Genomic DNA, 25348 nt, shown 5'->3' on the forward strand with positions numbered 1-25348 from the left:
CTCCCGTAGGAGTCCGGGTGGAGCTGTTCTGAAGTCGGCGGCGGAGCCCGGCTCCCGTAGGAGTCCGGGCGGAGCTGTGCTGTGGTTGATGTCGGCGGTGGAGCCCGTCTCCCGTAGGAGTCCGGGCGGAGCTGTGCTGCAGTTGATGTCGGAGGCGGAGTCCGGCTCCCGTAGGAGTCCGGGCGGAGCCGTGCTGCAGTTGATGTCGGAGGCGGAGCCCGGCTCCCGTAGGAGCTCGGGCGGAGTCCTCTGCAACCAAAGTTAAAGGTGAAGTCCGGCTCTCGTAGGAGTCCGGACGGAGCTTACCAGCAGTTGATACTGAGAGCGGAGCCTGGCTCCCGTAGGAGTCCGGGCGGAGCTGTGCTGCAGTTGATGTCGGAGGCGGAGCCCGGCTCCCGTAGGAGTCCGGGCGGAGCCGTGCTGAAGTCGGCGGCGGAGCCCGGCTCCCGTAGGAGTCCGGGCGGAGCTGTGCTGTTGTTGATGTCGGCAGCGGAGCCCGGCTCCCGTAGGAGTCCGAGCGGAGCCGTGCTGCAGTTGATGTCGGAGGCGGAGCCCAGCTCCCGTAGGAGTCCTGACGGAGCTGTGCTGTTGTCGATTCCGTCGAGGATTTCGACTGTGGGTATTTTATACCCAATATATATATATATATATATATATATATATATATATATATATTATGATATCAACTGTAAAATCATGATGCAATGATTGACACCGTCAAAGAAGAGGAATATCTCAAACCAGGCATTTTGTGAAAGATACAACCTGAACCCATGAACATTGCATTAACGTACGTCCTTCTTTCGCAGTAAATCTAATACCGTCTCTTGACATCCACATGGGACTTATTTAACCAATTTGTTACAGCCGTGTCAAAATTTAAAACGCGTACCGTGTGTTGGCTAGCGAATGGCATCCAATCCAGGCATATGGTTTGCTACAGTGTGACAAGTAGCGCCAGATGGATTCACTTGAGCAATGTCGATAGTCCGCACATGTATTGAAATATCAATGCATACGTGCCTCATTGTCCAGCCACAAGTAAAATCGCAAAAACAAGTGCTTGCACCAGTCGTGTTAGACCTTCAATTATTTCCGGCAACAGCTCCTAAATAAATGTTGCAGTTCCGCGTTCTCAGTGCTTTCAGCGCGGCAGAAACGCATTGGCCGTTTCAGATGTTATTGTCTTATGCTCCATGGCCAACCAATTTTTGGATGATTTTTTTTCATCATTAGCTTGTAATGCTGACTTGATCCAAAGGGACTCGATCTACCTTTTTAAGTGCTGTTGTACTATCCCACTTAACCAAAATATTTGTCACCTTCCGTCCTAGAGTCCAGGGACTTTTAGCTCCATTTCCGAGCTTTTTGCTCCAACTTCGAATTTTTCATCATTAGTTTCCAAAATACACAATTTGCTACATCTGACTAGCTACCCTTGAACGCTTCAATTTAATCCTACTCCTTGACCAACATCAATGGAACTCATTTTCACAAAGACATAAAACAAGAAAACATAAAGCGGTGGCTCTAAGATCGAGCCGTGGCTACTATACTTTTTTATAAGATGATATATTTATAGAAAGGCTACTAAGGATACTGACTTTACAGTATTATATATTATCAATCATGCTAAAATTATATATATTGTGAATTGCTATGATGGATATTTTTTTATTTTTTTATATATTTTATTTTTATATTTTTATAAATATATTTGTACTAGATTGGTATACTAAATCTATCTTATGAAAAAAAAAAAATCATGGTTGGCCTATATATATATATATATAGAGAGAGAGAGAGAGTGTGTGTGACTGGGCTCCGATTGATCGGATTCCAGTCTATATCCGGTCGGCTCCTCATCTCTTGGATTAGTGCACATCTTAAAGCGAGATCTAAAAGCTAACGAAGGGTATTTAGCTACTGTTCGCTGACTTGGCACTATTTTTTTTTAAAAATATACATTAAATAGAACACGATGTATGGCCATGCACGTGCCCCTTCCACCCATCTCTTCTCCTCTCTCTTCTTTGTAAAATCCATTTCTTCTCTCTCTAAACCCACGCCTCTCTCTCCAAATCTATGCCTCTCTCTTTTTTTCCTCTCTTCTTCTCTATCTCCAACCACCATCCTCGTCTCCTTCGAAACCCCTCCCACTCGTGGCCCTGTCTTTCGATCACATTCTTCTCTCTCTCTTTTTCTTCTCTCTTCTTTCTTCTTCTTCTACTCTCTCTCTCCCTCTTTTTTCTTTCAAAACTCATCTCTCCCCATACTAAACATCCAACCTATCGTTGGCTCTTCCCTAACCTACCGTCGGCTCTTTCGCAACTCCCAACTCTCATCTTCTTCTCCTCTCTTTCTCCAACTCTTAGCTTTTCCTCTCTCTCTCTCCCCACTACTAGCCACCTACCGACTGCCGGCTCTTCCCCAACCTTCAACTCCCACCCACCGCCCCCATCTTCTCCTCTCATCTCCAATCCCAATATCTTCTACTCCACCTCCTTCCTTTTCCAACTGGCAACCCCCATCCGCTACCCCCATCCGCCACTGGCTCTTCCTCAACCCCCAATTCCCACCCACTTTCTCCACCTACCACCCTCCATCTCCTCTCATTCCCAACTCGCAACTCCCACTCACCAGCGTTGCCTTCTCTCTTCCCCATCTGTCACCACCTGCCTTCTCTCTTCCCCATCCATCACCACCCACCGGTCCTCATATCTATTATTTAGAGTTTGTATTTATCTTAAGATAGTTTATATTTATTTTAGTAGGAGTTAGTGTTTACCCTCTACTATTGTTGTTTATCTTTGGAGGATCCTTATATTATCCAACTTTTGGACCATGGGTTTGCATTTATCCTGAGTAGTTTGTATTTATTCAGCAATAGTTTGTACTTATTCTAAGACAACTTGTATTTATCCTGTCAATGATCTCATAATAGGGATTATTACAACTCTCAAAGTTTATGGACAGTTTGTTGGGCTATTTGCATTTACTCTGGCGAGTTCATATTTATTTCCATCAAAAAGTAATTTATCCCCTTTTCTCATTCTCCATTACTGGGGGAAACAAATTCACTTGGTAGGGCAAACTCAAATTTTTGAATGAATAAGATTACAACTCAGAAATAATGATAAATAAGATCCTAAATGCACAACAAAATTCACTCCATACAAACAAGCACAAATTGACCTGTCATAACTTCAAATATAAAATCATCTAGAAAATAAGTATCACGTCAAGTATAGAACTGAATAATTATCAGACCCATTAATAAACATGATAACAACCTATAAACAAATGTAAAGAAACACAAAGAATAAACTCAGATGTCAATAAATCCATGGCATCAATCATAGAGAATAAAATTGATTCACCTGTTACAAAATATTTATATACATGAAAATAATAGTTTCATTGCAGCAATTGACTTTTTTTACAAGGGATTTCATACAAGTTTATTTACAAGAGTTTCACAATACATCCAAATATTTTGACAGAATAAAAATATCTTATAAATATATATAAAGAGTGAAGCTAACACAAATATGGTCACAAAAGTAGCACAAAGTAAACTATGATGATCCTGTCTCGCGATCCTTCACAATCATTTGCACAGCATATCTGACATGTAACTCTGACACATAAGTATCCGTAATTGTGATCTGGCCTCCCATCATTAGACTCTTCATAAAATGTATGATGTAGATGGCACAATTAGGCCTACAAAATATTTAATGCTCATAGTCAATAAAACAAACAAATATTACTTTGCATTAGATGGCACGGATGTATGTTAGCACATATGGGACTGAATATTAGAAACATTTTTTTCTAACAATATTAGGGGCATAATGCATTATTTGGCACAATGCAGTAGTTAGCATGGTGCATTACTTGACACGGACTTGATTCGGCATGAAACATTAGGTGGTACGAAAAAGCTTAGTTGTACTTATAATTACATAATTTGGCACATTCAGTTCTATCGAAAAAAATACATCTTGCCTCTCATGTGTATAATGTAAAGACTAACTACATATCCTACTATTACAGAAATGAGAAATCTATTTGTCATTCATTTGATAGATAGGTATTGTCTACCAGAATGATTGATGTATACTAATCTGCACATACAAATTACAGTGCATCACGATAGTATTACTTACAATCTAGCAAAAAAGATTGTGTTTACAGTGTCAGTGTTTGAGAGAAGAGATTAAAATCTATATAGTTCATCATTCTCACTTGATTATGTTTTATAGATTAAAACCTATATAGCTACTAGAATACATCATCATCGAAAAGATACAGGATAGAATTAGAATCTAAATACCCCATCTAGCGCACCTCCACCCACCAAGAGAGATAGTCTATCAAAAGAACAATATACCTATTCTAGAAAGAAGAATGCACCGTCGAAATATTTTTTACCTTCTCCCAGTTATGCATCATGAGCACCTTCCAAACACTGAGATTGATGTTATGAGAGAAAAATATGCATCATTAGTTCATTTCTTCTCATATATCTAAATATTTTTTTTTTGTGATTGATCATGACTTAGATTTGTCAGACATGCTACAATTCTCTTTCACACATCAAGTAAGAGGATTTAAATTTTATTGAGCTATTAATATGAAAAAAATAAATGAGGAAGATGCTCTTTAATATGGAAGGGGTGGATCTCTGACTGTATATGGGGGCGGCAGTGAGTGGTGGCGGCACTGATTAGGGGTAGCGATGGATGGTGACAGGTAGGGAAGAGAGAAGGCGGCGTCGGCGAGTGGGAGTTGCAAGTTGGGAATGAGAGGAGATGGAGGGTGACAGGTAGGGAATGTGGGTGGGAATTGGGGGTTAAGAAAGAGCCGACGGCGGGTGGGGGCAGCGGGTAGAAAAGGGAGGAGGTGGAATAGAAGATGTTGGGGTTGGTGCTGAGAGGAGAAGATGGAGGTGGCGGGTGGGAGTTAGAGGTTGGGGAAGAGCCAGTAGCTGGTGGGTGGTTAGTAGTGGAGGGAGACAGAGAAGAAAATGTAAGAGTTGGGAGAGAGAGGAGAAGAAGGTGAGAATTGGGGGTTGGAAAAAAACCGACGGCGAGTTGAGAAAGAATCGGCGGTAGGGTGTGCGTTTTAGTAGGGGGAGAGATGGGTTTTGAAAGAGAAAAAGAGGGAGGGAGAGGGAGAAGAAGAAGAAAGAAGAGAGGAGAAAAAGAGGGAGAGAAGAACGTGGTTGAAAGACGGAGGCCGCGGGTGGGAGGGTTTTCGGAGGAGACGAGGATGGTGGCCGGAGATAAAGAAGAAGAGAGGAAAAAAAAAAGAGGCGTGGGTTTGGAGAGAGAAGAAATGGGTTTTGAAAGGCCAAGAGAGGAGAAGAGACGGGTGGAAGGGGCGCGCGTGTGGCCATATGTCACGTCCCATTCAATGTATATATATATATATATATATTTTTTTTAAACAGTGCCAAGTTAGCGAACGGTAGCTAAACGTCCTTCGTTAGCTTTTAGGCCTCGCTTATGCCGATCTAAGAGATGGAGAGTCGATCGGATATAGACTAGGATCCGATCAATTGGAGTCCAATCTATATCTATATATACATACACACACAATCATAGATCTTGTTTGAGCCCAAAAAATATCAAATTTTATATAGGTACGATCTGAAGTCCAATTAAAAATGAATAGAGCTCGTGATCAAATCTATATACAATGCATGGAAGTTAAAGATATGAAAACGTAGTTGCTATTTTTGACCTATTCTGCTTGTTGATCACTATAATAAACTATATTATTTTAAATATTTTAAGTTTATTAATAAAATAAATAATTGATCCAAAGAGGAGCTAACAAGAAGTCAAGCTGGGGATGCGAGGGATGATGTAACTCATTTTGAATGTCTCCCATGGAGGCTAAGGTCAACGTCATGGTTCTCGAGTAATAGATCCATTGCCCTGCTCTATCGTTCGAAAATAGTACCGGATACGTAAAATATAGTATTGGATAGTCTTTGAGGTGCATAGTCCTTATCTTGGTAACCTCCCGATGCTGGTAGATATTTGATCACATGGTCTCCGGTCTCCGGTCTCCTCGCACCTGCATAGGCCTTTTGACAATCCCGTCTTGGTGCCAAAGGTTCCGTGATCAAGCGTTAATTGAGAATTTGACGGTCATGAACTAGAGACTCAGTCAAGGAAAAGTTTCGGTTAATTAATCTACAAGAAACAAAAAAGAAAAAGGGGCATTTCGTATTGGACCATGAGACCTTTACCTTTTAAAATTTTGTTATTATATGTTAGCTGTCTCCCGTTTTCTACAAGGATCTTGGCCACTTTACATCTGCGTGATATCTCTCAAAGTGATGGGAATATGCTAAATAGGAGGAGAAAATGTATATCCCAAACCCGCTTATGATGTTTCATGGAATAGTTATGTGCAATTCAATTTTGGTTCAAACTAGTGAAATATTCCAAAATCTGCTTTCATCCAGGAAACTGTTGCAGATCTTACCTTCTAGAGACGCCACATCCTGTTTTGTAACAGGCACGAATGATGCTGAAGGACTTCCTATTTCTGTATGTAGTGTCCCTCTTTAAGTTCCTAGATTGGGTGTGTAAAAGATCCGATAAAACATAGAAGATCTTTCTTGTGATCGGATTCTACAAGCTCTGTGAGGATCTCATGCATGATGGCTGGACAAACAATTTGCATACAGAAGGATGAAGAAAGGCTAGGGGCAAAGGCATCACTCAATTAAATCTCTCTCTTCTTGCTAAATAGGATTGGAGACGTCTAACTTCTGATACAGGATTATGGAAATGGCAATTTCATCTTGCTTATTATATAAGAAGGTCAAATATTTTATAAGTTGGAAATCAGACAAAGATGCCTAGCCTATGAAAAGGTGTAAAATATTTTACGATTAATTATGCTCGGCTCGTTGATAATTTTTATTATTTTGAAGAAAAAAATATTTTTTTTGAATGATGTGTTGATTTATTATTGGATCGCATAAGATATATATCATGGAACCTTTCTAGCTAATAATTTCTCGTTCCCGGCACTGCCCTCCATTCTCAGTGCACAGTAAATGTCATATCGTTCCAAACGATATCTATCTGATATTTTCTGATGGACAAGTGTAAATTGCATCGCTCGTTGTTTATACTGGACAAGAGTAAATCGTATCACCGTTGCGACGAATATTTTTTCCCCTCGAAATGAAGTGACGCACCGTCTTACGCTGTCCACGGAAAAGGCATTCCTCCCCACGGCTATATAAAGCCGGTCGGGCAAGCCCTTTACATCTGCCAAAAACAAACCTAGCCCAAGGACACCAAAATTAAAAAAAAGACAGCCCTTTCGGCGCGTGTGCTCCAGAGAGAGAGAGGGGGAGAGAAAGGAAACATGGATTCCAACCCAGAGAAGCCTCATGTGGTGTGCATGTCCTGCCCAGCCCAAGGCCACCTAACCCCCATGCTAAAGCTAGCCAAGCTCCTCCATTTCCGTGGCTTCTACATCACCTTTGTCAACACCCATTTCAACCACAAACGCCTCCTCAGGTCCGGAGCCATCTCCTCCCTCGACAGCCTCCCGGACTTCCGCTTCGAGTCCATTCCGGACGGCCTCCCTCCTTCCGACGAGGATGCCACCCAAGACGCCCGCTCCCTTTGCGATTCCATCCCAAAAAATTGCCTTCCCCCTTTCCGTGACCTCATAACAAAGCTCAACGGCCCTTCCTCTCCGACACCCAAGGTGTCGTGCATCGTTTCCGATGGGGTCATGAGCTTCACCCTCGATGCTGCGAAGGAGCTCCGAATCCCCGAGGTCTTGTTCTGGACCCCTAGTGCGTGTGGCTTCATGGGTTACCTCCACTACCAACATCTCACGGAAAGAGGCATCTTTCCTCTCAAAGGTTACCAGCTAACTTTTGATTTGTTAAGTTAAACCAACAGATACCGCCACAATATCGATTCATCAATACTTACTGTTCTTTTCACTTGATCGGTGTGCAGATGCCACAGATCTCACCAACGGATATCTCGACACACCCATCGATTGGATACCGGGGATGAAGAATGTCCGGCTAAGGGACTTGCCCACCTTCCTTCGTACGTTGGACCCCAAGGACATCATGTTCAATTTCGCTAATCATGTGGCCCAGAGATCATCCATGGGGTCGGCGATCATATTAAACACCTTCGATGAATTCGAACGTTCTGTATTGGATGCGATGGCATCGATGCTCCCTCCTATCTACACCATAGGCCCATTATCCTTGCTCTCTCGCCAAATCACCACAGGCCCTTTGACATCGATAAGCTCGAACCTATGGAAGGAGGACACAACTTGCTTGGAGTGGCTCCAAGGGAGAGAGCCCCGGTCGGTCGTGTACGTGAGCTATGGAAGCATTACGGTGATGACGAACGAGCAGCTGATCGAGTTCGCGTGGGGGCTGGCTTGATAAAATTGAAGAATCTCAAATAAAAATAATAAACACTCTTTTCTTATGGTGGAAAGATGACAAGAAGAATACTTGCTTCACACACCACAATGGACAAATCACCTTCCTATTTATAGATGCCTAGATGCCTTTTTATATTCCATAGCATTTAATTCATGCATGGAATACTAAGAAGCATTTACAGAATTCTATGTATTCTTCATCTATCAAGAAGCCTATTCCTTTTTACAAGGAGGCCTTTCAGATTTCCAAGAGACCCTTTAGTTTTCCAAGAGGTCTTTTAGTTTTCCAAAGTCATTTAATGATAAGTTTAAAATAATCCAACAATTCCCCCTTTAAACTTGTTCATCTTGGTGCTATGACTCCAAGCATCTTCCTCAGCCTTTGATAGTCTTCACTTTTGAGTGATTTTGTGAATATATCAGCAACTTGTTCCTTTGATTTGCAATACACAACCTCCACAATTCCTTTTTTGACTTGATCACGAAGAAAATGGAATCTAGTGTCGATATGTTTGCTTCTTCCATGTTGGACTGGATTCTTGGCTAACTCAATAGCAGATTTGTTATCAACATTGATCTTTATAGGCTCTTTTTGTGGATGACCCAATTCTTCTAGCAAATTTCGCAACCATATAGCCTCACATACACATGATGCCGCTGCAACATACTCCGCCTCACATGTAGATAGTGCCACAATAGATTGCTTCTTTGAGCTCCAAGAGAAAGCATTAGCTCCAAAATAAAAAACATAACCGGAAGTGCTCTTCCGTTCATCAAGATCTCCACCCCAATCACTATCAGAAAAACCAATTAAACTTGCATCATTGGAATGAGCATAAAACATACCATGATCAAGAGTTCCTTTAAGATATCTAAGAATCCTCTTTGCCGCCATCCAATGTGACTCCTTTGGATGCTCCATATATCTACTAATCAAACCAACTCCATAAACAATATCGGGCCGACTTATAGTGAGATAGCGAAGACTTCCAACAAGACTTTTGAAGATAGTCGAGTTCACCTCCTTGCCTTCTCCTTCTTTATTAAGTTTTTCTCCATAAGCCACCGGGGTGTTTACTTCCTTACAACTCTCCATTTTGAATTTTTTTAGAATGTTTCTTGCATATCTCCCTTGAGAAATGAAGATGCCATCTTCTCTGTGCTTTACCTCGATGCCAAGAAAATAGGACATCAAGTCTCCACCCGTCATTTCGAACTCCTTGCCCATAGCTGCTTTGAATTCATAAATCATTTCCTTGCTGCTACCTGTCACAAGAAGGTCATCTACATATAAACATATTATCAAAATATCATCTCCTTTTTTCTTCACATAGGTGGCATATTCATAGGGGCACTTGACAAAGCCGTATCCCTGGAGATAATGATCGATCCGTGTATTCCATGCTCGGGGTGCTTGCTTCAACCCATACAAAGCTTTTCGTAACTTATACACTTTATCTTCCATGCCTTTAAGGATATAACCCTCCGGTTGCTCAATATAAACTTCTTCTTCAAGGTAGCCATTGAGAAATGCTGACTTCACATCCATATGGTACATCTTCCACTTGTGATGAGATGCAAGTGAGAAGATAAGCTTCACGGTGTCAAGTCGAGCAACTGGTGCAAAGACTTCATCATAGTCGAATCCCTTCTTTTGCTTGTAGCCTTTGGCAACAAGACGAGCTTTGTATCTTTCTACTTCTCCATTAGCAGTGTGCTTCACTTTGTACACCCACTTAACGTCTATCGCCTTTTGTCCTTTTGGAAGTGTAGTTAACTCCCACGTATTATTTTTCTCTAGGGCATGGATCTCCTCCTTCATTGCCTTTCTCCATTCAGCTTTCTGCACTGCTTCATCAAATGTTAGAGATTCAACATCAGCAAATAAACAATATAAATCAACTTGTTCAACTGCTTCTGTTTCATCGTAAAGATCATTAAGACTTCTAAATTTTCTTCCATGACTTCTTGTTGATATAGAATGACTTGAAGAAGCCGGTGTAGCTTGTGGTGGTGGAGATGATCTTGCTGGTGATAATATTGGTTGGACAGCCTCCACTTCTATGTTCTCCTCAGCTTCATTATGAAGTGGTACATATTTGGTATGAGAATCTGTGCCACTCCAATCCCATACATCATCTTCCTTGAAGACCACATCTCGACTGATGATTACCTTATTTGCCGTTGGATCATACAACTTGTAGGCTTTGGATTGCTCACTGTATCCTATGAAGATGCACTTTTGGCTTCGATTATCAAGCTTTTTTCTCTTCTCTTGTGGCACTTGGGCATAAGCAATGCTCCCAAAAATCTTCAAGTGGCTCACTCCTGGCTTGTAGCCACTCCAAGCTTCCTTTGGTGTCATTCCTTTGATGAACTTTGTCGGACTTCGGTTGATGAGATAGGCTGCACATGCCACCGCTTCAGCCCAAAATTGCTCGGGAAGGTTCTTCTCTTTCAACATACTTCTTGTCATGTCAAGGATGGTCCGATTCTTCCTTTCGGCTACTCCATTTTGTTGTGGAGAGTACGGAGCAGTGAATTGATGTCGAACTCCTTCTTCATCACAATAGTTCCTGAAAGCATTTGACATGTATTCTCCACCTCTATCGGATCTCAAAATTTGTACTTTATAGTTACATTCTTTTTCAACTAAAGATTTAAAATTTTTAAATGTAGAGAGTGCAGCCGACTTTTCTTTAAGAAAATAAACCCACAACATTCTACTAAAATCATCAACAAATGTTATAAAATATTTGTTACCACCATGAGATTCTGGAAGAGGGCCGCATATATCAGTATGCACCAACTGCAATGGTCTCATTGCTTTCCAAGACTTTCCACCTTTGAAGGGAGCTCTTGTATGCTTTGCTAGTGTGCACTTTTCACAAACTTCATTTGGATAATATATATGCGGAAGACCTTTCACCATACCATCTTTAGATAGCAATTTCAAACTTCCAAAATTTAAATGTCCAAGCCTGAGATGCCAAAGCCAAGAAGGGTTCTTGATATCCACTTGCAAGCAATTTTGAGAATCTGTCTTCAAGAGAAGAGGAAACATCCTGTTCTTCGCCATCTGGACACAAGCAATCAGCTTCCCATTCCCATCTCTTAAGGTTAGTGATGACCCTTTCATATGAATTATATAACCCTTCTCCAAAAGTTGGCCAATACTTAGAATATTACTCTTCAAGTCTGGCACATAATATACATTGGAAATAAAATCAGACGTACCATTCTTTTGTTGAATCATGATCTTGCCTCTTCCTTTGACGGGAACTTTAGAGAAATCCCCAAACTTCACATCACCATGCACCCCTTCTTGCAACTCCACGAATAGGTCTTTTCTTCCACACATGTGGTTTGTGGCTCCTGAGTCAAGAAACCACACATTCTTCAAGTCTCCATTTTGTTGGCATGCCAAAAGAAGAGTTGGCTCTTCTTCTTGGTTTTTGGATTCAGAGTAGTTGCTTTGCTCATTGTTCCAACACTCATAGCTATAATGCCCATATTTGTGGCAATTATAGCATTGAACATTGGATCTTGCTTGGTCACGACCTCCATTTAATCTTCTACCTCGACCATGTTCACCTCTTCTACCACCTCTTCCATTGTTGAAATTTGGAGTTCGGCCTCTTCCACCATTGTAGCCTCCTCGACCATGACTACGGCCTCGACCACGACCACGATAGTTGTTGCCACCACCTCTTATGTTGCTACTAGCATCTCGAAATGCTTAAGATTGCCCTTGATCCTTTCCTTTTTGATCTTTGGCCTCCACCTTTGATTGAAGTATTTGCTCTGTATTAGCTGCTTCAATTTTATTTTGCTTCTTTTGTTCATGGACTTGAAGTTTACCCATCAACGCATTGATGGATAGAGTATCCACATCATTAGCTTCTTCAATAGCGACAACAATATGCTCAAACCTCGGTGTCAAAGACCGAAGTATCTTCTCTACCACTCGAACATCATCTATCTTCTCTCCATTCCTCTTCAATTGGTTTACGATAACCAATATTCGAGAAAAGTAGTTGAAGATATTCTCCGTCTCCTTCATGGTGGCGACTTCAAATTCTCCTCGTAGTTGTTGTAGTCGAATTCGCTTCACTTTTTCTTCTCCTTTAAATATGATGGAGAGAGTATCCCATGCTTGCTTTGCAGAAGTTGCCTCAGCAATTCTTTCAAATGTCACCTCATCCAAGGCTTGATACAATTGAAACAAAGCTTTCTTGTCTCTCCTCCTTGTTACTCTCAAAGCCTCCTTTTGATTTTGATTGTACCCTCTCTCTTGATCTGGTGTAGGCTCGGTGTAGCCATCATTAACGATCTCCCATAGATCTTGTGAGCCAAACAATGACTTCATCTGGATACACCAATTCCCAAAGTTCTCCTTAGTAAGCTTTGGGATTTGCATTTGCACACCATCACTAGCCATTTCTCTTAGGATCAGTCTTCTCAACAAGACAAGGCTCTGATACCAAATGATAAAATTGAAGAATCTCAAATAAAAATAATAAACACTCTTTTCTTATGGTGGAAAGATGACAAGAAGAATACTTGCTTCACACACCACAATGGACAAATCACCTTCCTATTTATAGATGCCTAGATGCCTTTTTATATTCCATAGCATTTAATTCATGCATGGAATACTAAGAAGCATTTACAGAATTCTATGTATTCTTCATCTATCAAGAAGCCTATTCCTTTTTACAAGGAGGCCTTTCAGATTTCCAAGAGACCCTTTAGTTTTCCAAGAGGTCTTTTAGTTTTCCAAAGTCATTTAATGATAAGTTTAAAATAATCCAACATGGCTAACAGCAAGCATGATTTCTTGTGGGTGATCAGGCCTGACCTTGTGAAAGGAGACACAGTCGTACTTCCACAAGAGTTCTTGGACGAGACCAAGGAGAGGGGTCTGCTGGCGAGCTGGTGCCCGCAGGAGGCGGTGCTATCGCACCCGTCCATTGGAGTGTTCTTGACTCATAGCGGATGGAATTCAATGTTGGAGAGTATATGCGGTGGAGTGCCGATGATAAGTTGGCCATTCTTTGCTGAGCAGCAGACCAATTGCAGGTATGCCTGCACGGAGTGGGGCATCGGAATGGAGATTGACAACAACGTCAAAAGAGGGGATGTGGAGAAGTTGGTGAGGGAGATGATGGAAGGGGAGAAGGGAAAGGAGATGAGGAGGAGGGTGGTGGAATGGAAGGAGAGTGCCATCAGAGCAACGCAACCAGGTGGTTCCTCTTTTCAGAATTTCGACAGGTTGGTCAGGGAGGCACTGCTTTGAAGATGATGCGTTCATATTTCATAAAGTTAAGTAACCAGATGTATGGAACTTGGAGTAACGGAATAGTTTGTTCCCTATGGTCGTAACGTGGACAGTAAAAAACTCTGACGGATGCTCCATTGGTAGCGTACATTTTTTTTAAAAAAAAATATATCAGATTTATTATAACAATCTCCTTTATATATATATATATATATATATATATATATATATATATATATATGAAAATTAGAAAATAAAATATGTGCAAAATAACAAAAAATATCTTTGCAACTCAAGTGGAAAAAGTCAGATCCGGCCCAAGTCCAATCCATGCATAAAACTCTTTTGTTTCACAATTTTCTCTACGTTTACTTTTCTCGGGGGAAATGGTTTATTTTCTTGGGTCAAGAAAAAAGTTCTCTTGGTAGGATTCTGATTTTAAGATTATATCTCAGTCGGTCAATAATTATTGCTAACTCAATTGCTTGGTATTACTAACTATTCTAATACCTTAGACGAGTCCAATGTGTAAACCCTGCTGATGTCATATTTGCATGATATTATTAAAGTAAATTATATATAGATAGACAGATATAGATGTAGATATATATTTAATAATGAGACAGCTATTCATTCAGAGATAAGTTGTGATAGATAAGTGTTAGGTATAAAATACCCCCCAATCGAAGTTCGTGACAGGAGTGATCCTCCAGAGATTCTACCGACGTCCGACCTTCGACGACATCTTTCCGAACCTCTCCGGCGGCCGAGTCTCCTTAACGTTCCCAAGCTCTGCCGACGGATAAACCCCCACCAGAGTAGGCCGGATTCTCCACGACGGGCGGACTCCACCCAAGTTTCGACGGTGGTCGACCAACTGCAGGTAGACTTCATCCGGACTCCTACGGGAACCGGACTTCGTCCCCGACTCCGGCTGCAGGAAGACTCCATCCGGACTCCTACGGGAGCCGGACTTCGTCCCCGACTTCAACTGCAGGAAGACTTCATCCGGACTCCTACGGGAGCCGGACTTCGTCCCCGACTCCAACTGCAGGAAGACTTCGTCCGGACTCCTACGGGAGCCGGACTTCGTCCCCGACTCCAACTACAGGTAGACTTCATCCAGACTCCTACGGGAGCCGGACTTCGTCTCCGACTCCGCCTGCAGGAAGACTTCGTTCGGACTCCTACGGGAGCCGGACTTCGTCCCCGACTCCAACTATAGGCAGACTTCATCCGGACTCCTACGGGAGCCGGACTTCGTCCCCGACTCCGCCTGCAGGAAGACTTCGTCCGGACTCCTACGGGAGCCGGACTTCGTCCCCGACTCCAACTACAGGTAGACTTCATCCGGACTCCTACGGGAGCCGGACTTCGTCCCCGACTCCGCCTGCAGGAAGACTTCGTCCGGACTCCTACGGGAGCCGGACTTCGTCCCCGACTTCAACTGCAGGTAGACTTCGTCCGGACTCCTACGGGAGCCGGACTTCGTCCCCGACTCCAACTACAGGTAGACTTCATCCGGACTCCTACGGGAGCCGGACTTCATCCTCGACTCTACCTGCAGGAAGACTTCGTTCGGACTCCTACGGGAGCCGGACTTCGTCCCCGACTCCAACTACAGGCAGACTTCATCCGGACCCCTACGGGAGCCAGACTTCGTCCCTGACTCCGCCTGCAGGAAGACATCATCCGGACTCCTAAGGGAGCCGGACTTCGTCCCTGACTCCAACTGCAGGAAGACTTCGTCTGGACTCCTACGGGAGCCGGACTTCGTCCCCGACTCCAACTACAGGTAGACTTCATCCGGACTCCTACGGGAGCCGGACTTCGTCCCCGACTCCGCCTGCAGGAAGACTTCGTCCGGACTCCTACGGGAGCCGGACTTCGTCTCCGACTTCAACTGCAGGTAGATTTCATCCGGATTCCTACAGGAGCCGGACTTCATCCCCGACTTTAACTGCAGGAAGACTTCATCCGGACTCCTACGGGAGCCGGACTTCATCTCCGACTCCAACTGCAGGTAGACTTCACCCGGACTCCTACGGGAGCTGGACTTCGTCCTCGACTCCAACTGCAGGAAGACTTCGTCCGGACTCCTACGGGAGCCGGACTTCGTCTCCGACTCCAACTACAGGTAGACTTCATCCGGACTCCTAAGGGAGTCAGACTTCGTCCCCGACTCCGACTGCAGGAAGACTTCGTCCGGACTTCTACAGGAGCCGAACTTCGTCCCCGACCTCAACTGCAGGTAGATTTCATCCGGACTCCTATGGGAGCCGGACTTCATCCCCGACTTCAACTGCAGGAAGACTTCATCCGGACTCCTACGGGAGCCGGACTTCGTCCCCGACTTCAACTGCAGGTAGATTTCATTCGGACTCCTACGGGAGCCGGACTTCGTCTCCGACTTCAACTGCAGGAAGACTTCATCCGGACTCCTACGGGAGCCGGACTTCGTCTCCGACTCCAACTGCAGGAAGACTTCGTCCGGACTCCTACAGGAGCCGGACTCCGAACTCCTGCAAGCGGTCTACTTTAAACTCCCACTACGAGCGGTCCGCGCCGAATTTTCACGGCAGGCTTCGGTCGGGCCCCTCGACAAATGACCCCCATCTGGGCTTTTACGGAGATCGGACTCCGACCGAACTTCTATAGCGGATAGATCCCGCACAGACTCCAGCAGCCGGACCCCTCCAACGGATGGACCTCTTCAGCGCCATTCGACATCCACTGACCGGTCGCCCCCCCGCTGAATACTGCGTAAGATCGAGCTTTGTCTACGGAAAGCCTCTGACTGAGCTCCTACAACGAATGGCCCTCGCCTATAGTATTAACACCCAACAGCACCCAACGATAGAAGGCTCGCCAGCAACATCCGAGCTCCTCTCAGATAGACAGCTACCTCTCTCCGCCAGATGCTTCAATCGAGCTTCGATCGACAGGCCTGGACTCCCTGACAGGCCACAGTAATGGCCACAACTCTGCTCCACTTCCTGCGACGGATACCGTGCGGCTCCACCACTCCCTGGTAGGCCACAGTAATGGCCACGACTCTGCTCCACTTCCTGCGACGGATTCTGCGTGGCTCCTCCACTCTCTGGCAAGTCGCGACAACGGACGCCGCTCCACTCTCCACGACAGGTTCCGCATGGCAGGCCATGGAGATGGCCATGATTTCACTCCACTATTCTTCGTAACAAACTCCTCCTGACCCCGAGCGGCCCACTGTCAGACGGTTACAAACGTCGCTATCAGTCTATTGCACCTCCGCCTATAAAAGGGGGGACCCCAGATAGGTTATTCTCTAAGCTCTAATTTCTACACCAAAACTCTGCTAAAATTTTCGTTCGAGCACTCCATTCTTGTTGAGGCAGAGAACTGACTTGAGCGTCGGAGGGTCTTGCTGGAGCAACCCCAACTCTGGTTTAGACTTCCTTTGCAGGTCCCGACGGTGACCGCGACTCCCTCGACTCCAGCTTCTCCGACGCAGGCGAATTTTTGCACCAACAGGATTGACGCTAGAGGAAGGGCTGTGTCTTCGTAGTACCCTTGTTCTTAAAGGAGCGCTCAATGGGACCGCCTCCGGTCATCTTTTCCGACGTCCTCTCCTCCTTTCCCCACTAGGTCTTTACCCGATGCCTCCCCACAAAGCATCCACATGGCGATCCACAACCTCCGCGGCCAGATCTCAGGCTTCGGCCTCACCTCCAGTGTCCCAGCCTCCTCCTCCTCCTCCGGCAACGACAGTTGGTGCGGAGCAATTCGACCTACTGGTGTAGCAGGTCAGAGGCCTCACTTAAGCTGTGCAGGCCATACAACAGCAGCAGCAGCTACAGGTATCAGTGCGACTGGAGAGAGCATCGCCAGAACTCCAAAATCCGGTGGTAGGATGGGTCACTTGGGCCAGCTGCCCCGTCTTTCCCAGAAAGATGAATCCGAGGGTGGAGAGCCCTCAGTCAGATCACGATTCCACCCCTGGAAGATCTCTACCTCCATTCTGCCAGAAGACCCTCGAGACTCGTAGTCGAGAGGATTTCCTGGACCGGAGGCTCCAGGAGATGAACCGGCGGATTGAAGAACTCCGCCACGCTCCCCCCGCTTATGGTGAGGATATTTGTACTGACCTTCCCTTTTCTCAAATGATCATGCAGGAACCGATCCCGCCGAACTTCAAGCTCCCTCAGTTTGAAAGCTACGACGGGACTTCGGACCCAGTTGACCACCTGGAGGTCTTCCAGATAATGATGCTGCTTCATGGTGCGCCTGTCGCCATCCTGTGCTAAGCTTTCCCATCCATCTTGAAGGGAGCGGTGAGAAATTGGTACTCGGCACTGAAGCCGGGTACCATCTTTTCCTTTGATCAGATGAGCCACCAGTTTGTGGCTCATTTTGTTAGCAGCCGGCATCCCCGGAAGGGTTCGGAGTCCCTCATCAACATCAAGCAGAGGGAGGGGGAGTCCATTCGGACTTACGTCAACCATTTCAATGTCGCCGCGTTGGAGGTCCGGAACTTGGACCAATCGGTTGCGATGGCCGCTCTGAAAGGCGGCCTTCAGAAGAACGACCTTCTATTCTCCTTGGAAAAGAAGTACCCTAAGGATTTTGCTGATTTGTTGGCTCGGGCCGAGGGGTACGTCCGAGCAGAAGAAGCCTTCAAGATGAAGGACGAGGAGACCGTGAGAGAGCGGCAGGCGGGAGACTCGAGTAAGCCCGCAGTCGAGAAGGGGGCGAGAGAAGCTCAGTCGCATTCTCGGACTCCCCCCGGGCACAAGCGCGCCCAGACTCCTCCCCGAGCGTGCAAACAGAGAAGCCAGGAGCGTCGAGCCCGTCGGGGGTCTCCCCCAGGGAGATTCTGCAGCTATGCCCCCCTCAATGCATCGAAAACCCAGGTGCTGATGGAAGTCAGAGAGCAGCTCCCAAGGCCAGAAAGGATGCGCACGCACCCCAGGAAGCACAATCCTAATAAATTCTGCCTCTACCATCGTGACTACGGCCACGACATGAAGGAATGCATTCAGCTCCAAGACGAGATCGAGGAGCTCATCAGGCGAGGTCGGCTCGACAGATTCATTCGACATCGGCCTGAGGGTAGAGAAGATCGGCCAAGGGCCCTGCCACAGCCTGAACCGTCGAGGAGGGAAGAGCAGCCCGGAGATCGGCCTCCAATTGCGATCATCAACTCCGTCTCTGGAGGACCTTGACAAGAAGCAGACCTTCTACAGCCCTGAAATTTGAAAAACTTGTAAATGTATTACGAACGATCCCGCTTTGAATCAAGATTCCTTTCAGACTTGCACATCTTTCCCTTTTTGGCATAGACTTGTAACGACAGGGGACGACCCCTTCGGACAATGAAAACAAACCCTAATGTGGGCAAAGTTGAAAGTCCGATTATTTTTAGACCGGATGGGGGGAGAGGCCACACAGCGCCCATATGTGCCCCCACAGCCGTGTTAGGGACAGGAGGAGAACCTCGCCCTAACATGAGCAAGGTCGAAGGCACGGTTATTTTTAGATCGGATGGGGGGAGAGGCCACACAGCGCCCATATGCGCCCCCACAGCCATGTTAGGGACAGGAGGAGAATCTCGCCCTAACATGAGCAAGGTCAAAGGCCCGATTATTTTTAGATCGAATGGGGGGAGAGGCCACACAGCGCCCATATGCGCCCCCACAGCCATGTTAGGGACAGGAGGAGAACCTCGCCCTAACATGAGCAAGGTCAAAGGCCCGGTTACTTGTAGATCGGATGGGGGGAGAGGCCATACAGCACCCATATGCGCCCCCATAGCCATGTTAGGGACAAGAGGAGAACCTCGCCCTAACATGAGCAAGGTCGAAAGCCCGGTTACTTGTAGATCGGATGGGGGGAGAGGCCACACAGCGCCCATATGTGCCCCCGCAGCCCTGTTAGGAACAGAAGGGGAACCTCGTCCTAACCTGAGCTGAAACCGATCACATCAGAAATAGGGGAAGAACCTCATCCTGACACCAATTAAGGTCCGACCATTCGAGACCCGACAAGAAAGAAGAAAATCTTCTCGGCGGTCCTTCTATGCTACTGCAACTCCTTAAAAAGCTAGGGAGAACCCTTGCCTAAAAGAAGGAGGAAAATGTGAAGGAACAGCGGCAGGCTACCCCAATGAAAAATAGAGGCCAAACTACACTAAAAGCACAAAGGACCTCATCTCCATGAAGAAGGAGGAAGAGAAAGTAAGATCTACGGTCACGAACAAAAAGGCAAATCAACATGGCGATGGCTAGGAACCTCCAAGCGGTGTCGACGCTGAACCAATCAAAAACACAAGCAACTCGGTAATGACGACCTAATACAAAGATGAACAAAGAACCTTCGAACTACATCGACATCGCACGGGACAAAAATGAAAGAAGTCCGGCGCACGACAATTCAACACGACGTACGGGTAAGGTAACAAAGACCTTTTCATTTCATTAGCAAAGTGTGCGTTACAGAGCCTGGAAGGCCCGAAAAAAAAAATAACAACAACAACGACAACAAACAGACAAGTGGCAAAAGAAGACACCTAGAAGGACGAAAGACAAAAAGAGTCCTAAGGGGGCCCGACTTCCTCCGACTTCGAACTTTCGGCTTCGACCCTCATCAGGGAGTGCCTTAAGCTCTCGACTTCTTCTTCCAATTCCTTTTCTCTCATTAGCATCTCCATATATCTCCGATGAAGCCGCTGGCTTTCGTTCTCCGTCTCTCGACGCCTTTTTCTCAGGACCTCAGATTCCGCCTACGCGTCCTTGACTACCCGCTGCTCGTATACCTGTTTGGAAGGCAATATGTTTGGATCTTAGGATGCCACATTTTCAATCCTCTTTTAATTACATCTATCTTGATTGAATTCAGAAAAATTTTCAAAAAATTATTCAGTCAATTGTCCTTATGCTTCTCGTAGTTATTGCATGAATAAGCTAAAAAGGATGAGATTTCTAAATTCTTTCTATAAATATTTATCTATTGCATCTGCAGCCTTGGAAGGATTTCGCATCCTCAATGACTGGTTTATATTATGTGACCAAGGACCCGTGAGCAAAGCCAATAGGTGGCCTTTATTATTGTTGGATTGTTGTTGGAAAGATTTGGCTATAAAAGAACAACAGAACTTTTACAGTCACTAGATCATCAAGCAAAGCTTTTTAACTTGAGGTTGTGCTTGCGTTGGTTAAGCAATTTTGCAGCTCCAAGGAGCATTTATGCTTGCAAGCTTGCATGACCCTATCTACCTTGCTCTTGTGCTCCCACTCTAAATCTTGGCCCATAATTAACCAAATTTTATATCAGACTATCAATCCAACACTTATCGGAAATCAAAAAAAACTAAGGGAGTGTTTGGTTGGGAGGAGTTGAGGTCTGGAATCGGAATGAGAATGGATGACTCTCATTCTAACCATTTGGTTGGGAGAAGTCCCATTCTAATTTCAAGATAAAATGGGAATAGCTAAATCTACCTAAAACTCAATTGCTACTCTCTTAAAGGATTCAAATTTCTATTTCGATTTTAATCACAAACCAAATGCTTTGAAGATTTGGCCATTCCAATTCTAATGCCAATCCATTTCAATTTTCATTCCGGTTGCGAACCAAACATCTCTATTAGGGGTTGATATGTCACTCGTGCCAAAGACATGTGCCACTGGGGACTCGTGATGAAGTATGCAAGGTCATCGTCATATATAACACCGATCGAAAATAAATGAGTATAATTTCAGTGGTAGATATGTCATCTTAGAATTGTGGAAAAGCTACATTGAAGGAAGTTATTCAGCATATAATGAAGCAGTAGAGAATCTTATTTCACACCTTACCGATTCTCACTCTCTAGCTGACCTTTTCGAATAAAACTTTCTAGTGGGAAACCCTTTTTGTTGCATTGGCACAGACACTAGTGGGTTGATTAGTTAATTGATAATTGACATATTAATTGATCTCCTGATAGTTTCATATAAGAGGGAGGGTATTTGTGGACTTTGTTACATTGGTTGCTGACCATATTCTCCCAACAGGAGATACCTTAACTATAATTAAATAGATTACCAATCCTTCTTTACGTAGAAGCCACTATTTCCCAATCCTAAATGATATATGGTACTGGAAATCAACCATTCAAAGATTGACGGTGTTCATGTTTAAACCAAGCTGCTGGTTTCTTTTCGAAGGCAGCCTCAAATGGAGATATTAATATTAACCACAGCGATAATTTGCCCGCTGCTCAATTTGATGTTTTGATGGCCGATTCCAGAAATGCGCAATTCTTTGGATGCAGATGATGGATTGTACAAGTGACAAGTAATCACTTCTTCATAGTTTCATGGTTTTTTATAGTAACTGCTGCATTGTCGCTGCTCAGGTGTGTCTTATGCTGTTCATGGAAGTCGCAAGCTGGCTGATTCAAAAGCTATTGTGGAGCATTGAATTCCCTTAAACCAAGTGTCGATCCCATGGCACTCTCATTGGAGTGGACTATTTATGTTATTTACTCATATGCACACTATAAAAAAACAGTTATTTTACGAAAAAATTATTTACGATAAAAATATTTTCATCATCCATAACATTATTTAAGATAAAAAAAATATTCATCATAAATAATTAAATATTTATGATGAAAATAATTTTTCATCGCAACTAGTTACATCTCAGCGATAAAATTTTTTTTTATCATAAATACCTATTATTTACGATGAATATTTTTATCGTAAATAATTTATCATTTATTTTAATTTTAAATTTTTAAATATTACCTACGAAAATATTTTCATCATAAATAATTTATATATTTCTGACAGAAAACTTATTTTCATCACCAATAATCTTATTTACAAAGCAAATATTATTGTCGTCAATATTCGAAAAAATTTAAAAAATTTAAAAATTACTGATTATTTACGATAAAAATTTTTCATCGTAAATAATAAAATATTTATGATAAAAAAAATTATCATAAATACTTGATTATTTATGATGAAAATATTTTCATCATCAATATTTTAAAATAAATCAAAAATTAAAAAAATCAAAAATTAGTTATTATTTGCAATGAAAATTATCCATTGTAAATAATCAAGTATTTCAATAAAAAAAATTTTCATCATCAATACTTAATTATTTATGATGAAGATATTTTCATCATCAATATTTAAAAAAACCAAACATTTAAAAAAAAATCGAAAGTTGTTAATAATTTGTGACAAAATTTTTTTTATCGTAAATAATTTAGTATTTATGATGAAAAAAATTTATGTCATAAATACTTAATTAAAAATATTTATGATGAAAAAAATATTTACGACTAAAATATTTTCATCTTCAATATTTAAAAAATTAAAAATAAAAAAATCATAAAATTAAAATTTTTGATTTTGTGTAAGGCAACTGCATCTAATTTTTGTAGCAGCTATATACATCTTTTACATGGTAAAGAAGCAAATGTGAGTTATGATTCAGACTGAACTTTTTGTATGAAATAATTATATGAAAGTGGATGATATTCGCAGAGTAGTATGAATAGATTCTTTTGAATGAAATGAACTATACGTTTATTTGCGATGTAAAATTCATCTGCTCATCACTGTCACTGTTACTAGTGATATCAATGATTCTTTTTGATGGAGTGTCTGTCTTAAGCTACATAAAAAAAGCCTCCTTTCATGCAGAAATTATATAGTTAAGCAGTGCATTCTAGTATGGCTTCTATGATCTCAAAAGATACCACACTTTTCGCATCGATCGACGCTCAAATATATCTCTGTAGGATTTTCAATCATGAGAAGATAAACAATACGAGCACTCATCTTCCTAGTAATGTAAAGCATAAATATGAGCTTATGCTTTATAACACAACTTGCACTACCCACAGGTCTATTTTGATTCTAGTTAATTACTCTTTGATGCTCACACAATTTCTCAAACTCGATCCTCACATGTAATATATGAGCTTCTGGACTTCTAACTTCCTGTCCCTACTCTATCCTCTAAATTTCAATCTTGATGGATTTCTCTCATGATCTCAAAATCATCATGATATTCTCGTACTCTGACTTTCAGAACGAGGACTCTAAAAAAAAGACGAGCTCCTTGACGATCAAAGACCTCAAAGCTATCGATCACCTATAGTGTCCATTCCATTACGGAAGCCAAAAAATTGTTCTTATAACAATTATTAGCAACGTAAATTAAACTTTTTATTATAATTATATTTTTTATATTTTTTTAAAGAAAAAAAAAATTTTTGAAGAAAAAAGTATAAATTAACTATTTATATAACTTTTTTATTAATAAATAATTAATTTTTTTGATGAAATTATTCTGAAAAATATTTTTAGATCAATTTTTTTTAGATTAAAGAAAATTAATTTTATTTCTCATCATGAATATTTTTTTAATATCATTTTTTTATTAAATTTTTTGGATGAAAAATTTTTTTGCTGGAAAAAATTCAAAATTAATTTTTTTATGAAATTATTATTGAAAAGATTTTTTTTAGATTGAAAAAATTTAAGAAATTTTTTTAATTATTAGCGACATAAACCAAATTTTTGTTGCAAATAGTCTTTAATTTTTTTTTAATTTTTTTTTAAAAAATTATTTGCAACATAAATTTATTTTTTGTTAGCAATCAGGTTTTAAAAATATTATTTTAATCAATTTTTGTGAAGAAAAATTTGTTAATGGAAAAAAATTATTAGTGATGAAAAAAATTTTCTTTGATAAAACTATTTTAAAAATATTTTTTTTTAATTTTTTTCAAGAAAAAATTGTTAGAGAAAAAAAAAATTTTTTTGGACGATATTTATTAGTGATGAAAATTATATTTTCATTGCTAATATAATTATTAACAATGCATATTTTTATTTCTATCATCAATAATTTATTTCATAAATTTTTTGGATGAACTTTTTTTCTAAAAAAAAATTAGTGAGAAATTTTAGCGGGCCTTATTGGCGATGAAAATTATTTTTTGTCGTGAATAAGTATATTAAAAGATAAAAATTTTATCACTAATAGTTATTCATTTATTACATGTTGAGCCGACATCCCTTCACATGAAACCCTCTCTCTCTCCCCTCCCTCTCCCCTCTCCGAAAAGACAGGACTCATAGGTTGGAAGTGATTCACAATTACTGACTTCGAGAATTTTCTCTTGAGTCAACCTGTTTATTCTATTCTTGTTTATATGACCTAGCCTACAGTGCCATAAGTAGATATCTGATACACTATCTAATCTAAGGTGCTTGCCAGTAGAATAGACTCTTATCGGACTTGATCTTTCTGGTCTGGCCCTGCATAGATGTCCTTGCCTGAACTTGCACCTTCTTCACTTTCTTCTTCTTGTTCTTCTTCCCTTTCTTAAAGGGTTGAGAACCAGAAGACAAACCTCCCACTAAGTTCACCGACTCCTTGTAGAGTTGGTGATCCTTCTCAAAGTTCTGAAGCAACCCCAGTAACCCGTGGTAGTTTACTTTAGGCTTTGTCATTCTATAATGAGTGAGGAATGGGAGATAAGAGTTGGGCAGCGAGTTCAATATTGCATCTTTCCCAAGCTGCTCATGCAAGAAAAAGCCGAGCTTACTCAAACAC

At 42.4% G+C, this 25348-nt stretch overlaps 2 protein-coding genes across 2 annotated transcripts; one reads left to right on the forward strand and one right to left on the reverse strand.

Moving 5' to 3' along the window:
• Positions 1-7334: 7334 nt before the first annotated feature.
• Positions 7335-13858, forward strand: LOC140856541 (7-deoxyloganetin glucosyltransferase-like). Its single transcript, XM_073254128.1, has 3 exons — positions 7335-7909; positions 8010-8450; positions 13278-13858. Exons 1-3 carry the CDS (start codon positions 7402-7404, stop codon positions 13757-13759), a joined length of 1431 nt encoding a protein of 476 aa, XP_073110229.1. The 5' UTR covers positions 7335-7401; the 3' UTR covers positions 13760-13858.
• On the reverse strand, positions 12194-13283 carry LOC140856540 (uncharacterized). The gene has a single exon (XM_073254127.1). The coding sequence runs from the start codon at positions 12899-12901 to the stop codon at positions 12200-12202; it is 702 nt and encodes a 233-aa protein (XP_073110228.1). The 5' UTR covers positions 12902-13283; the 3' UTR covers positions 12194-12199.
• Positions 13859-25348: the final 11490 nt, after the last annotated feature.

Source organism: Elaeis guineensis, chromosome 3, assembly GCF_000442705.2.
Source record: "Elaeis guineensis isolate ETL-2024a chromosome 3, EG11, whole genome shotgun sequence".
Classification (NCBI taxonomy): domain Eukaryota; kingdom Viridiplantae; phylum Streptophyta; class Magnoliopsida; order Arecales; family Arecaceae; genus Elaeis; species Elaeis guineensis.